This window comes from Sabethes cyaneus, chromosome 3, assembly GCF_943734655.1.
Source record: "Sabethes cyaneus chromosome 3, idSabCyanKW18_F2, whole genome shotgun sequence".
NCBI lineage: Eukaryota > Metazoa > Arthropoda > Insecta > Diptera > Culicidae > Sabethes > Sabethes cyaneus.
In genome coordinates, this window is record NC_071355.1 from 77,297,038 (window position 1) to 77,312,827 (window position 15,790).

The 15,790-nt window shown below is 38.9% G+C and overlaps 3 protein-coding genes across 3 annotated transcripts; all 3 read right to left on the reverse strand.

Annotated features, from left to right (window-relative positions):
- Nucleotides 1-4,813: 4,813 nt before the first annotated feature.
- Nucleotides 4,814-5,579, reverse strand: LOC128739745 (uncharacterized). Its single transcript, XM_053835241.1, has 4 exons — nucleotides 5,517-5,579; nucleotides 5,247-5,447; nucleotides 5,097-5,183; nucleotides 4,814-5,032 (listed from the first exon to the last, which is right to left on the reverse strand). Exons 1-4 carry the CDS (start codon nucleotides 5,577-5,579, stop codon nucleotides 4,814-4,816), a joined length of 570 nt encoding a protein of 189 aa, XP_053691216.1.
- A 6,142-nt stretch (nucleotides 5,580-11,721) lies between these two features.
- LOC128739746 (uncharacterized) lies at nucleotides 11,722-12,510 on the reverse strand. The gene is made up of 4 exons (XM_053835242.1): nucleotides 12,325-12,510; nucleotides 12,066-12,263; nucleotides 11,916-11,999; nucleotides 11,722-11,853 (listed from the first exon to the last, which is right to left on the reverse strand). Exons 1-4 carry the CDS (start codon nucleotides 12,508-12,510, stop codon nucleotides 11,722-11,724), a joined length of 600 nt encoding a protein of 199 aa, XP_053691217.1.
- Nucleotides 12,511-14,441: 1,931 nt separating this feature from the next.
- On the reverse strand, nucleotides 14,442-15,230 carry LOC128744303 (uncharacterized). Its single transcript, XM_053841182.1, has 3 exons — nucleotides 15,159-15,230; nucleotides 14,707-15,105; nucleotides 14,442-14,582 (listed from the first exon to the last, which is right to left on the reverse strand). The coding sequence occupies exons 1-3, from the start codon at nucleotides 15,228-15,230 to the stop codon at nucleotides 14,442-14,444; spliced, it is 612 nt and encodes a 203-aa protein (XP_053697157.1).
- Nucleotides 15,231-15,790: the final 560 nt, after the last annotated feature.

The window sequence follows — 15,790 nt, forward strand, 5'->3', positions numbered from 1 at the left end:
ATGAGGAAAATTGTGTTTTTTTTGGCAAAGGTGCCCCCCCTCTTAAAGTGGGGAGGGGTCCTAATTTACTATAGAAAATATTCTTGCCCTCGAAAACCTTCACATGCCAAATTTGGTTCCATTTGCTTGATTAGTTCTCGAGTTATGAGGAAATTTGTATGGAAGCCCCCCCTTTTAAAGAGGAGAGGAGTTATAATTCCCCTTATAAAGAGGGGAGGGGTCTCAATTTACGATAGCATAAATTCTTGTCACCGAAAACACCCACATGCCAAATTTTGTTCTATTTGCTTGATTAGTTGTCGAGTTATGCAGAAATTTGTGTTTCATTTGTATGGGAGCCCCCCCTCTTAGTGGGGGGAGGGGTTTCTAACCATCGCTAAAACCTTTCCTGGCCCCAAAAAACCTCTACATGCATATTTTCATGCCGATTGGTTCAGTAGTTTTCGATTCTATAAGGAACATACGGACAGACAGACAGACAGACAGACAGACAGACAGAAATCTTTCTTTATAGGTATAGATTTTTAAGAACGAAGTACTCAAGCATTCCGCGGGTTTCATCTGGCGGCAATTTCTGTAAACAGAAAATAACTAGACCAAATTACACCAATTATACACATTCATACATGTACCAAATACGCTGAGGCATTCTTGGTGCCTCGAGTCCTTCATAGTTCTGATTGGCTGACTTTGCCACGAGGTGGTTATTCGTTCGTTTTACCAGCTGAGAACTGGAAAGGCTCTTGCTGTATCAAGAATTCCTCTCCACTGTACTAGGTCCTGTACTACTCCCTGCCAATTCGTTGCGCGGCATACTTGCGACATGGCCAGCCCACCGTAGTCTCCCAACGTTCGGCAGATGTACGATGGGAGTCTCTCCAAGTAGTGCCTGCACCTCATGGTTCATACGTCTACGCCTTTCTCCGCTATCCGTTGGTATTCCGCCAAAAATAGTCCGCAACACCTTTCGTTCTAATACGGCAAGTACATGTATGTCCTCCGTAAGTAGAGTTTCTGTCCCAAGTCCAACTACCGGTCTGATCAGCGATTTCGTCAGCTTTGTGCGACGGCGAATGCTCCTTCATCGAAGCATCTTGCTGAGAGAAAAGTAGGCTCTATTTTTAGCTTGAATGCGTCGTTGAATCTCCTTACTCGTATTATTGTCGGCGATGACCAGAGATCCCAAATGTACGAATTCATCAACTACTTCCAGTTCATCGCCATCAATAGTCACTGTCCGTGGGAAGCAAACGTTACTTTCTCTGGAACCTCTTCCTACCATATATTTAGTTTTCGATGCATTGATTTGTAACCTTATCCTCCCAGCCTCAGTTTTTAGGCTGGCGTAGATTGCTTCCGCCGTCACGAGGTTTCTAGTAATGATGCCGAGGTCGTCTGCGAAGGCTAGGAGTTGGCTAGTCTTGCTGAAGATCGAACCTCTCGTCGGTCCTTTCTGGCGGCTCGATTATTCTTCAGCTGATCGATTTCTCGCTGGATTTCTTCGCGATCGGGAGCCAACATGCTGTTATCGTTTGTACCAACTCCTAGGTTAGCATCCGTTGCGTCTTTAAGATGTTCATCAAAGAACTGCTTCCACCAATCGACCACCTCGCGCTCGTTTGTGATTAGAATAACTTCTTTCCTCGTCCCTACACAGGTTTAGGTGTGTAGCCCTTACGAGTTTGGTTCATCTTCTCGTAAAACTTGCGCGTGCCATTAGCCCGGAATCATTTCACGCGCTGGAGCTTCCTCACCTAGCACCGCGGTTGCGGCCTTATTTATGGCCGAGCGTATCATATTTCATCCGTTTTCGAGGGTCGGAGCATGTAACTCCACAGAGGAAGGCAAAGCTTTATCCAGGAAGCGCGCGTAGTTTTCGGCAACTCGCTGGTTGTGCATTTTCCAACTGTTTAACCGAAGAGAACGGCTCTGTCGCGAGATATACGCCGTCGATAGTTTCAAGTGCACATTTACTGGTACTAGGTAATGGTCTGAGTCGATATCCGCACCCCGTAGGGAGCGTACGTTGGTGATGTTCGAGAAAAATCGGCCCTCGAGGAGAATATGGTCGATTTGGTTCGAGGTACGTTGGTCAGGTGATCTCCAGGTTGCTTTGTGGATATCTTTGAGGAGAAAGAATGTGCTTCTGATCACCAAGTCTCGAGAAGCTGCAAAGTTGATGCATCGATGGCCGTTATCGTTCGTGTCGGTGTGCAGGCTATGGGGCTCGATCACCGATCTACGCATTGCTTCCCTGCCGACCAAGGGCGTTGACATCCCCAATGACGATCCGTGGCTGTCAGCTGTCGTACGTTGCCTCCAATTGCGCATAGAACGCTTCGTTCCAGTCGTCGGGTCTATGAGGTGGTTATTGCTAAATTTTATTGTAAGTTTTCCCTAAAATGAATATTTTCTTAAATAAGACGTAGGCTCCAATACAGCTCATTCCAATCTCAGTTGATTTCCCGTCTTTGACAGATATGTTGAGTTTTCTTTCATAAATCTTCAACGCATTTTCAGGGACTTGTTTGGTTTATGTTTCTCTTCTTTCTCGACCTTATTTGGATATTTTGAGTCTGTAGTAGAGCCCCGAATAATTTAGAGTATGCTCTTTCGGGTACAACGTCCGACTTTGATATGGTTTTTAATAACGTTTAAGATATTTAGGTTTAGTTTATTAAACGAACCAGTTGTACTAATATTTACTATTTTAACAATATATTTCGCCATAATTTTAGTTACTACTATTATGATTCGTCCACTAGACTGTAAACTCGACGTACTTTTGCCAACAGTTTCCTCAGATTGACATCTATGACAGCCGTGTATTCGGTACCCGATCGCAGGTACTCTTCCAGTAATACTCGCATAATGTCTAGCTTAGTTCGAGCCGATTGTAACTGTATCAATAAATGATTGTTAAGTTCATTACACTCCACTCGATTTTTGTATTTACTTACCTGAACGACTTTAGTATCCACCACACGTGGTGTATAGTGACACTTTGAATAGTGGTCTCTGAATTCATCAAATTCAACGAACAATTGCTATATGATACGTAAAAATCTATTTAGTACATTACTCTTTGTCATGTAGAATGGTAACTAACCGAACAGCAAAATAGTTCTTCATATTTTTGATTCCAGCAACTGTTTTGGCTAATGGATTCATACTTGGCTAGCAATTTTTGAACGGCCGTCTCGATATCCTTCAACAAACGATGATAGCGCTGAGGAGGAACTCGCTGCTTGCCCACTATACTGTCATACTCCTCCAGAAAGTGTTCCAAATCGGTTGCAAATTTGGCAAGCTTTATGAAACGAGTCACGCGATTAGTATTATTATAGTTGCAATCTGCTAGTTTTGTTTTCTTTATTTACGTTTTGATATTTCTCCAGTGACCGTTTTCGATAATCAATCTTAATTACGACTTTGGCTTTTTGTTTTAGAACCATTATTGTACGTTAGTGTCAAGTTTTAGATCCGATCTCAGAAAGGAAGTGTGCTGTACTGATCACAACGTGGTGGAAACAGCTAGCTATTATTTTAAATCCGATCGATGACGCCGCTGCTTTGTTCTGTACCATGGATAAAGCTAGATTTTGGCACGAGCTTAAACGTTAAGAGTGGTGCAGAACGAACGGTTCTGCATATGATTAAGGGTACATGTGTAGGTATGATTGTTTTTAAGTTCTTTAAAAATAGATCCTAAAGCTAGCCATGGCATGTTAGTATAATGACTATCCATTCATTAATCAATTTGTATTCGTCAAAAGTGGTATGCCCTAATTTAAAGAATTAATTCACTTACACCATGAGAACTATAAGTACCTAAAGGATAAAGTAACAGTAAATATGTGATAAAATGGTTACAACCTCCGTGACTAGGGATTAACACCTGTTTATGATTTTTTTTAAATTTTTCTTACAGAAATAGATAATCGCTCAAGAATTATTGATCAAAGTTTTAAGTTAATCGGAGCAAAATTGACGAAGTTGTGCGTATTTGAGTTTCTGTTGCTCAATGACAGGTTTCTCTATTTGCTCGACTTGAAATATTTCTATTTAAGGTTTTTATTTTATTATGCCATAACTGAAAATCCACTGGAGAAACCATCATCGTCTTGAAATCTATATAAATGCCCATAACTATATTATTTTTCAAACAAACGGTTCGTGGTTTTTCCAGAAATCTCGTTTATTCTGAGACATTTAAAATGATGTATTTGTATTGCAAGAAAAGCGTTTTTGAAAGGAAGTTATGGGCAAATTCCGAAACGTGGTCTAACCACGATTGCATTCCGATACATTTTTTTCCCCTGTGCGCACAGCATAGAACAATCCCAACTAATCAATACCAAAATTATATGAATCTATCAGGACTAAAGTTTTTAGAGCGTCTTAATGGAAAACGAAGATTGAATTTAAAGAGAACTTTTTTCACGCTCAAATATCGCTATTTTTATTCACTACAGCTATACGTGTTTCGCCTACGCTTTGCAGGCTTCATCAGTGTCTGTTTTCGTATCTGTCTGAATCTGTATCTGTCGTAAATAAAAATAATAGTGGAATTCAATCGTGAAAAAAGTTGTCTTTAATTTAAATTTATCAGGAACCGGAACTGATTATAAACGCCCGAAGCTTGACTACTTGTTGTGACGATCCGATGCTACAAAAGTAAAGTAATTGTTTTGTATAATTTTGTGTTTCTAATAGGTATGTGATTCGAAATGCGGAATTTTTTTTATTAATATTTGTTATATTTAAACTTTAGTGTTAAGATAAAGTAGTTATAAATCGTTGAAATAATTTCCTATTGCTTTGGTCGATACTCTCGCCAGCCATAGATTAGATAATCAGGTTTTTCCGTCTTACTGTTTTTGGAAAGTTCATCAATATGCCAGGTAAGGTGTATATTCTTCAATAATTTCTTAATGTTAACCAGTAACACTGCAGAGTGTTCTGTGCCGTAATCGAGATACTCCTGCAAACGATTGCGGAAATGTTCCAGTTTACCATGACCAGATTCCAACTAAAAATAAAAAATATTTGGTCGACATAAAATTTACAACTGCACGCCAAAAAGGTTCAACTACCTCCACAATATTTGGATGCACCAGACGCGGCGTGTAATGGTATCGAAAGTAGTGTTCTCTGAGCTCGTTGGTGTTTTCGAAAAGAGTCTGAAAAAATTACATAATTCTGTACCTACTTAAGGTGTGCTTTTTACTCAGTTCGATACCAACCCCGCAGCAGAATAATTCCTTGAACAATTGATTATGAGACTTTTCATGGTCTGTTTGATTGAACTTGGAGAGTAATAGCATCAAATTACTTTCGATTTCCCGCAGGTGACGTTGATAATTCCGTCGATACACGCCTCTGTGTTCGACCACCATATTGTACTGTTCCAGGAAATGTTCTACATCGGTTGTAAATTTTTCCAACTGTTGGATAATAATCACATTCATTTTGTAATAACAATGTTTTACTGTATTCAATATGGTTTATGTTACATTGCGATATTTATCGCTAAAGTCCAGAGTCCGTTTCCGAAAGTGTTCTTTGCTTTGTACCATCATGCTCACCAGCTGATTGTTATTCACCCGAAAGTATACAACGCAATAAGTTGACTAAAAGGAAAAGTAAGCTACTGACTTATTGTGGTGGGATGATTTCCTTCAGGACAAAGGAGTTATTTTTGCCATCGTTTAGCGAGCTATTTCCATTCTACTCGTGCATTGGCATGCAAGAGTACCAGTTTGGTGTGATCAAAAACCTCAGTCAGGATGATGGCTTAATTTATAATTAGACCTTGTTTATGTTTACAAACATTTACAAGAACGAAGCACTGATGATTAAAGGGCGAATCGAAATAAACAATAAAATATGTGACTTAACTTCGTATGAACTTCACTGCAAAACTGATGAGGACCGGGCACAATGCTTACGGATTTTTATACTTTGCGGAAATTTGACTGTATTTCCATGGATTTTTTGTCAAATATCCGCAACAGCGGGACTAAGGCTACAATCTTATTGGCTCTTCTTAGACCACCCCTCCGTGTCGAGATTCGAACCTACGGAGACCGGCTTGTTATGCCACTGTCCTACCTCGAATTCAACTGGGAGGCTTTGCAAGTTAGCCTCTCAAGTTAGTTATTTACTTAACGAATAATATATATAACGAAATATAATGTAATGTAAGGTTACATTCGGTATTTAAATCATAAAAATAGGTTAAAAAAGTAGATAAAACATTTTCGAATTTTGTTTGGCTGAGGTGTTACAGCTAAAAAAGCAAAATAGGTGCACTGAGTGCAGAACAGCCCTGCCTGTACTCATATCGGACAAATGTTCTTAACTGGTGGAGAACCCTGCGAGGGTGGCTGTGACGAAGTGCGCGTCATGGTGGAGGGCACTTCCCAATCAGTACACGTCTCGAAGGGGGCAAAGCCCCGCGAGGGTGGCCGTGACGGGGTGCACATTATAACGGTAGGCACTCCCAAATCGGTACACGTCTTGGTGAGTAGCAGCAGCGCTATTATTGGAGCAGTGCATAAGCATAGCCTCTCCCCGAAGTAGTCGCATTGACCGGTCGCGGGGGGATTTCGGGCCAGGAGCTGTGAGTTTTTAGTAGGTTAGAGTTCCACACCGTGCCATATGATGAATATCATCGTTAGTGTGCCAGACATCGAGCTTATCCTCACTTAAAAAAAGCACATTTTGCAGAAACAGCCATTATTGATGTCAATTTTTGTAGTCCCGTCGTTAGCAATAAGCATGAACTGGAGAGTTTGTGTAGACTTTACGGACAGTGATTACCAAGCGATTCGATATGCGAATGCAAAGCAAATCCAACTGCTTTAAGGAACTCTTTCGAGACCCCGATGCTAATCCTGGGGTTACGCATATCGAGTTGCAATGGTAAAGATAAGTGGTCCGACGACACTCACTGAAACGTGTCCAGAAATGCTACATGGCTTTTTCCGGAGCACAACATGACGATATGGGCACCTTGGCCATACGGCGAAGTTGAGGCAGTTGACGCCGATGAAAGACGAGTCTCCATTGAGTAACTCGTAGCTGCCGCGAAAGTTATGGAAGCTAAGAAAGCACCTGACCCAGCTGGAATTCCTAATGTAGCGCTGAAAATGGCATTACAGGCATTTCCAGACATGTTTAGAACGGTCCTACAAAAAAGTCTTAAGGAAGGCTACTTTCCAGAGCCACGGAAGATACAGAAATTAGTACTCCTACCAATACCAGGCAAGTCCCCGGGAGATCCAGTAGCATACAGACCCATCTGTCTGCTGAACACACTCGTAAACTCTTGTTGAGGATTGTTCACAACCGGCTTACAAAATACACGGAGATTTAACATAAACAGTCAGAAAGGCAGACTTCAGGAAAGGAAAGTGTACGGTAGACGCTATACGTACAGTGATCGAAGGAGCTGAGGAGGCAAAAGTGTAGAGGAACTGCGCCGTAATCACGATTGACGTTACAAACGTTTTTAATAACGCTAGTTGGCAAGCCATCGCTGAAGCGATGCACAGTGTAGGATCCTCAATAGCTATTTCCAGAACCGCTTTCTGGTTTATAAAACGAATATCGACCAGAAGTCAACTAGGGTTACCGCGGGATTTCCACAAGGCTAATTCCTTGGCCCATTGCTCTGGAATGCTTTGTACAACAGCGTACTTACACTGAACCTGTATAGAGATGTGGAAATCGTCGGCTTTGCTGACGACATCGTAATGACGATAATAGGCAAGACTTTGGTAGAGGTCGGCTGAGAGCCATACGAGTTGATACTGCCTACTGAACCATCTCGTCGGAAGCAGCTTGCTACACATTGCTACCTACAAATGGAAGATGGACGCACAGACTGATACCGAACCTAGTTAGTTGGGTCAATAGGAAGCATGGAGAAGTGAATTTCTATTTGACGTAATTTCTATCTGGGCACGGTTGCGTCAGGCAGTACCTTCATCGGTTCAGGCATGCGAGGTCTCCCCTTTCTTTCGAGTGCGATAATGAGGAGGAAATGCCAGAGCACGTGGTCGTCGTCTGGGCAAGATTCGATCTTCATCTCTATACACTGATGATATAGTCAGTGAAACGTGTAGAGATGAGAACATATGGAATGCGAACTTCCAGACATCCAGTCCGGTCCAGCCAGATAATGATGGCGATATAGCCAATTGAGCAAACGTCCTTGGGTCGCATATGACATCTTGATCTAAAGCAACGCGATTCTGGGCGCGGTAAAAGCTTTGACCGGACTCATATGCGTGGGGTTGGGTTTTTTACCCTAAATAATCCCTGTACCTGTATTGGACAAAGTTGATAACTGGTGGACAACCCTGCGAGGGTGGCTGTGATCGGGTGCACGTTATGACGGCAGGCATAACATGCACGTCTCGATGGGTAGCAGGAGCGCCGTTATTGGAGCAGTGCATACGCACAGCCTCTCCCGAAGTAATCGCCTTGAGCGGGCCCGGGGGGATTTCGGGCCAAGAGCAGTGAGTTTTTAGTGGGTTAGAGTCTCACTCCGTGCCACGTGCGAGAATTCTCACTTTTTGCCTTTCTACTATATAAATATATAGTATAAAGGTATAGAAATCACTTGGAAAACCGGAAATGGAAAGAAGGTCCTGCGGGCCGAATGTCATATACCACTCGACTCAGTTTCGAAAACTGAGCATTTTCTGTGTGTGTGTATGTATGTGTGTGTGTGTGTGTGTGTGTGTGTGTGTGTGTGTGTGTGTGTGTGTGTATGTAACGCTTTCAATCTCACTCACTTTTCTCGGAGATGGCTGGACCGATTTTAATGTTCTTAGTGTCAAATGAAAGGTCTAGGTGTCCCATTGGTCGCTATTGAATTTCATACTGATCGGACTTTTAGTTCAGAAGTTATGTATAAAAATACGAAAAATATGGGACTTCATTATCTCATAGATCCCTTAACCGATTTGAACAAAATTGATTGCATATGAAAGAGGAGTCTTGCAAACCCTTAAGTTCCAAATTTCATGACGATTGGACTTGTAGTTTGAAAGTTACATAAAGAAATGGGAAAAAATAGTATTTAATACATATTTTTGAAACATATAAACATTAATTCAATGAAAAACATCACACATTTTATTATTATTTGAAAATTACTGCTGAGATCTATCAAACGAAACCGAGTTATTGAAAATCGGACGGTTCATTCAAAAGTTATTCAAACTTTAACACTTGAGCACCGTATATAAAACCGTTAAAACGTGTGAAATCAAAACATATCAATCAAATGTTGATTGTATTCAATGTGTGTGATGTATGTATGTATGTATGTATGTATGTATGTATGTATGTATGTATGTATGTATGTATGTATGTATGTATGTATGTATGTATGTATGTATGTATGTATGTATGTATGTATGTATGTATATATGTATGTATGTATGTATGTATGTATGTATGTATGTATGTATGTATGTATGTATGTATGTATGTAAGTGTGTATGTGATGATAATTTGCAATTTTTAAATTTGCATTGAAATTCAAGAAAAGTTAGAAACATGTCAATTGTCTGAAGTTTTTGAAGCCTCTTAGTGGAATACGAACTCTGAAATTAAAGAAAAGAAAAAACTTTTACCGACTAAATTCCACTATTTAATATTCGTTCGCGACAGATACGTATACGCTTTGAAATAAGACACTGATGAAGCCTGCACGTCGTAGGCGAACTACGTATCTGGCGCAAATAAATATTAAATAGCGGGATTCAATCGAAAAGTTTTTTCTTTTCTTTGATTTCAGATTTCAATTGTCATTTTCTTCTCTTGCTGTTACTCACAATTGTACAAGAAAAGCAAAAAGCGAAAAAAAGCAGTTGATTTAAGCATGTAGGTAAAGTGGTGTATAGGATTAAAGTGTGTTGATTTTACCAAATAAATGTATACAAATTTCAAACAAATTTTGCGCATCAATAGATGCTCTTTTCAATCATTAGATATTAGAGCTTAGAAATGTTATATGAAAAATAGGAAGTAAACGTTACGCGGTAGTAATTTTGTAAGGTTTGTTTTCGTTAGTGACATTTTAAAGGACAGATGTCATGTCATGTATCATGTTTTAATAAATCCAAAATGACAAGCGCAGGAAATCATGTCGATCATATTTTTCATTCTCAAGCATGTTTATGGCGCAACTTTTGCACTATTTTTCGACCTCGTCTTGTTTTCCTAACCCTCTAACATTGTAAAAACGATGCGATCAAGCTAATGACTATCTTTTCATGAAGGTACATTCAAAAGAAGCTCAAGTTTAGATTTTTATGCAAAAATAATTATCTGAAGGAGCACTAGCTAAGAAATTTCTCTTTTTCATATCTAATGCTCTATTCAGTTATTTTTTCTAATCCAGATATGTTGCAAAATTGAAGCCAAGCAAACTAATAGTAAAATTTTCAGATTAATCATTTTGTTGTAGATATCCTTTTTCTTCAAAAGCGAAGTATAATAAAAAAAAATTCTGAACTCTTGTTTTTCAAAGATGCTAACTTTTGAACGCATGGTATTAATATCAAAATATCAAAACATCTGCTATGAACACATATTTCATATTGTCAATTCAAAACAAAACAGTCTAAGTTAGTTAGATACTGATGAAGGTCACACGTCGAGACCGAAATACGTATTTATCAATAGAGCACAGTAGTAGAATTAAAGGATATAAATAACTTTTTGTTTTACTTCTTTTTTATCAATTCAAAAAAAGTTTCGTATGTGGCTCTGAAGCCCGAAAGTTAAGGCCCTCTGTAGACCCGTTAGAGGGTTAATTTCTAATTTTCTATATATATTCATTCAAGTCTGCATAAATTATCTTTTGAGTTAACATTATTTTTCTATCAATCACGTAAATATTATAAAACTAAATAAGGTGTTCATCAAGTAACATAAATGACGCTTACAAGTATTTACGCACCGAAGGAAAGAAAATATAATTATTCTACGCAATACGTTGTGAATTTTATTGGCAAATTTTTGAGGAATTTGAGGAATACGGAACGGATATTGAAGAAAATAGTCAAGTTAATTATAGATGTTTCTGAGAAATTAAATAATGATTATTGAGGCAGTAGAAAGGCTAGGTCACGCCGCTAGGTGGATTAATTCGGGTTTTTTTGCTATATTTGATCAATATAGGACAATTTTAGGTTGAACTAATCCTTCTAGTTAGATTCGAGATATGAATCTAGTTTAGTAAGCCAGTCGCCGTATATTTGAATTTCAGCTGGGCGGTGCTGCTAGGGTCAATAGGATCATTTTACTAGCCTTCGTCCTGCATTCGAAATCGTTTCCTTTTAATTGTCCTGTACTCTAACACCGGCTGCGAAGTCTATCGATAAAGAAGAGCCAAGTCTTAAAGACGTTTATATCCTAAGCCTTGCTCTTTTAGATGCAACTAATTGCATTCGACGGGGTTAATCTTTAGTCATTTTTAACATGATTTCACTACAAAAAAATTTTTTTAATTTTTGACATTCCTGTATAAATTTAAGATATTAGCAAGGAAACATACAAAAGTACAGCTGTTTTTGTAATAAATTTCAGTGCAAAAATTTTCCTAATATTTATTTGTTATAATTGGTTGTTCGCGAATTATAATCATCTCGTTGGTATAATGTTATTGGTATAGTAGTTTCATCTCCTGTTGCGGCTCTATGCTCCTGCCAAAACTGTGTTGGTTTTTCGTAATAGTCGCCTGAGCACAAATAGTAAGTCATTGTTGACAACTCTTCCTCTGACTTTGTATTTCCGCAACCACTTTCGATAGGCAGCAATCGTTTGTATCTAGTTAAATAAAGTATAAGAGGAAATACGGCTTTTAATAAAAGAAATATAAGCTTGCTTACCTCTGGCAATACAATGCCCCTGTTAGCTTTTCTATGCTCTTCTACGTAGTGTAAATCAAACTCTTCGTTGTTCAGTAATTCTTCCTGAAGTAAAATGTTTTTGTAAAATAATACCTAGTAATTTAAATTCTAATTCACAACTCAACGTACTCCGCAACATTTTATATGCAGACATAGGTAGTCGTCTCGAGGCAGCTGATTCATTATATACTGATGAAGTATAAAGACCAGGTTCTCTCTCATTGGGTTTAGGTTTTTGATGAACAAAGACCGATGTTGGTTCCTATTCTCCACAATGGCATCATACTGGTTCAAGAAATCGTAAGTCACTTGCACGAATTCATGTAACTGCAAAACACAAAGTTTTAGATTCCTAATTTTTTACTATCTTTGTAGAATTTTAATATACCAGATCAAATTTCGTTTTTTTCGATCCTTCCTCTTCCTCGGAAAGCGGTTCCTCTTCTTCTTCCTCCTCTGATGATTCTTCCTCTGGCGGCTCTTCGACGACTTCTGGCTCGGGCTCGGGTTCTGGTTCTGGTTCTGGAGGCGGCGCTGCTGCTCCTTTTTTTACAACCTTCTTTTTCACCGGCATTCCGGCTTGTGTGAATTGAGATTTTTCTCTTTCTTTCAATTAAAAATGTAAGATTTAATAAGAGACAATCACTTTATCACAGTTCGCACGATGCTAGGCGTTGTTTTACATCCAAATGGGACTGGTGCTCAGGTAGTAATGAGATTGGGTCGAAATCCTAGAGCGAAACTAAGCTGACCTAGAATGATCGTTCGATGAGCCGATCAATTAACGAATCGAATTATCAATCGTCTCGGGTGTATGACGAATATGACACAGCAATCAGGTGGACATCGATTCGTTTGTCGCGTCTTCGAATCAAACAAGCTTTGTTGCATTTAGTTGCTTGATGAATGTTGTGTTGCTGGTGACTTGCCAGCAACGATGACGTTTGATGCCAACTTTGGGTGGGTGTGTTTACCTCATGCTTCTGGTATTTCCGTGTATAAATTTGTAAAATGTTTAAACGGCAAAATTGTGTCTGCTGCATAAACAACTGCGAGCTGCGACCGAAAAATATAATATGTTGGTACGTAATTTTGGTGAAACAATGTATTGGCTAAAGCATGGTGAACATTCAAGTTGTATTGCCAAAGTTTCAATCTAATTGTTTGTATGACACACTAAGTTCCAATTATGTTTGTATTCACGAATGCAGAGTCTGCCAGTTATTTGTAACAAAATAAATAACCACATGCGTCTCCATCGATTTTGAAAAAAGTGGACGCATGGTTCTTTACAGAATTTTTATAAGCACATCATTGAGACTGGTAAATTAACAAAGATATCATCTTACCCGGCTTATCTTTGAAGTTGCGGGGTTGAAGTTTTTTCTTTTCAGATTATGCTATCGCAACCCGGAATGTAAAGCAATTCCATTTTTCATGTTTCGAGTTTCCAATCGTAGTCCTTATTTTATGATCGCAGTCTTTGTCGATTATCTGTTCCGTAATTTCATCTTTTATTTGCAACATTGTGTTCTGAGGGGCAGTTTGCTATACTTTTATAAGGCTTCTGCTTCACCGGGGGTCGTCCAGCATAGTTCTGCCTACAGTCCCGTGTTGGGACTTATGTCAGCGGACGATCAAGTTTCCTTCGTGGTTGGATAAAGTAAACAAAAAAGGAGAAAAATAGAAAAAACAGGCCTGAAAAAGGTAAAACGTAAGAAAAAAGTCGATAAACGAAACAAAGGAAAATCAGGACAAAAGAAACGCATGAAAAACGGGATAGAAAATGAGGAAAAAGGGAAACAGCGGAAAAAGGAAGAAAAACGAGAGAAAAATGGGGGAAAACGATGGGACCGGACGGGACGAACGAAAGAGGGGACAAAAAATAGAAAAAAGAAGAAAAGGAAAACGGGTTAAAGAAAAAGGTAAAACGGAAGAGAAAAAAGACAAAAAACGGGAAATAATAATAGAACAACCGAAGAGGAAAAGAGAGAAAAAAAGCCAACAATAAAATAAACGTGACAGAAGGGAAGAAAAAACGAGGCATCAAATGGAGTAAAAACAGTACAGACGAAAAGCGGAAAAATAAAGCAGGAAAGACGGGATAGAGAAAAAGTAAACGAACGAATCAAAGAGAAAAGGGAAGAAAAGCGAGAGAAAAGCCAAGAAAACGATACAGAAAAGGAGAAAATACGGAACAGAAAAGCCAAAACGTGTGAGAGAATCAGTCGAAAAATTTCTAGTTCAGTTCCAATTATTCCAGGGTAACCTGCTTTTAATTCTAATAACATGTACACGTTCTATGGAAAGGTGAACCGATCTCATAAGAAACAAGACAAGTCTAGGGATGAGGATGTCAACCTGATCACAAACGAGAAAGAATAAGAACACTTTTTTATCTTCATTTAAATAAATGTATTTTTTATGAGAAAAACTGTATATGTATTGTACTACTCTACGTCGGAGGACGACATAAATAAATACCTAAATAAATAAATTACACCTTTAATATCGAATAATAGGAATAATTTTCCGTAGGATTTTCAGTAAAAAGAAACTGAGTGTGCCATTTGCTTTAATTCCACTGCGCACAAATTCGTCTAGTTCATGCCGAAAGACACACATTTTTAGAATTGCTGCCTTCATCTATAAATAAAGTGAAAAGTAAATAACAACATTAGAGTTTTGTTTAGTTTAGAAGAGCGATGCATGCAATGGCGATCGATGGACCGCACATCGAGAAACAATGCCAGCGGCTGACATTACTGACCTCACACGTGTTTGCCTCGAAGAGATAGTGCTTCTCGTGTTCGGCATGGTAATGTGTTCGAAGCATTGTCAACGTTTTAAACTGCTGGCCGCAGCATTCGAGCGGTAGCTTCTCTTTGTAGCCCTTCACTCGGATGCCGTACTCGGGAATCACCAGTTCTTTTTCTTCCTTCGGCTCTTGTTTGGGCTGCGGCTGACCGAATCCTCCCCATGGATCGATCTTCTTTTCCGGCTCCGGTTCTCGCCATTCGATTACAGTAAAATCAGCTAAGATCTGAATGATCCGATAACGAATTTCTTGCAAATAATAATAGACGAAGGTCCCGTACAGATCCTTGTGCATAACAACATGGTCGAAATCGACGTTAAACTGTTTGGCGTGGTTGATAGTTTTCTGCAACTGCGAATTAAAATGTTAAAAACTTGTTAATTTGCAGAGTTAATATTTCTCACCTTATCCCATTGTTGAGCCTCTTCAGCCGAATCGAATGTAGGCCGCAAAAAGAAATCTTTCATTGTCGACATCTTGAACAGAACTGCACAAAGTTCATGAATCGACGTAGATGTCTAGTTTGTTTAAATGGTGGTTGGTTGATCGGTCGATTGTGTAAGAAATTGTTTTAAATTAGTTCATGCGGAACTATTTACTTTTCCTTGTGTACGTATTTTGCATGACAAACTATAGTATACGGTCGTCAAGGATTCTGCGATGTATGGCGCCGACCAAAAGATTTATATGACTGGTAGGCTTACAACAATGTTCTAAATAGATGTCTTGAAATTAAACAAATCCAACTCCAGAAACATCAGATTTTCTATGAAATGATGAAAGTAAACAGGAAGTAAATTTGCAGCTTACGATAAAAATCGTTGTTTCATTTCCTATTCGCGATTTTTTGAATTTCATACGATATAAATTGTCAAGATGGAGTCAAACACGAGGATAAAAAACACAGACACAAATGTTTCAAAGACGCCAATCATTACCTGTTGAAGACATGTATTTGTCAACTCGTTATGTTGATTGCATAATATAGAATTACATCGTAAGCTGAAATCAGATTCATTCTGTGATCCGCTGCTGC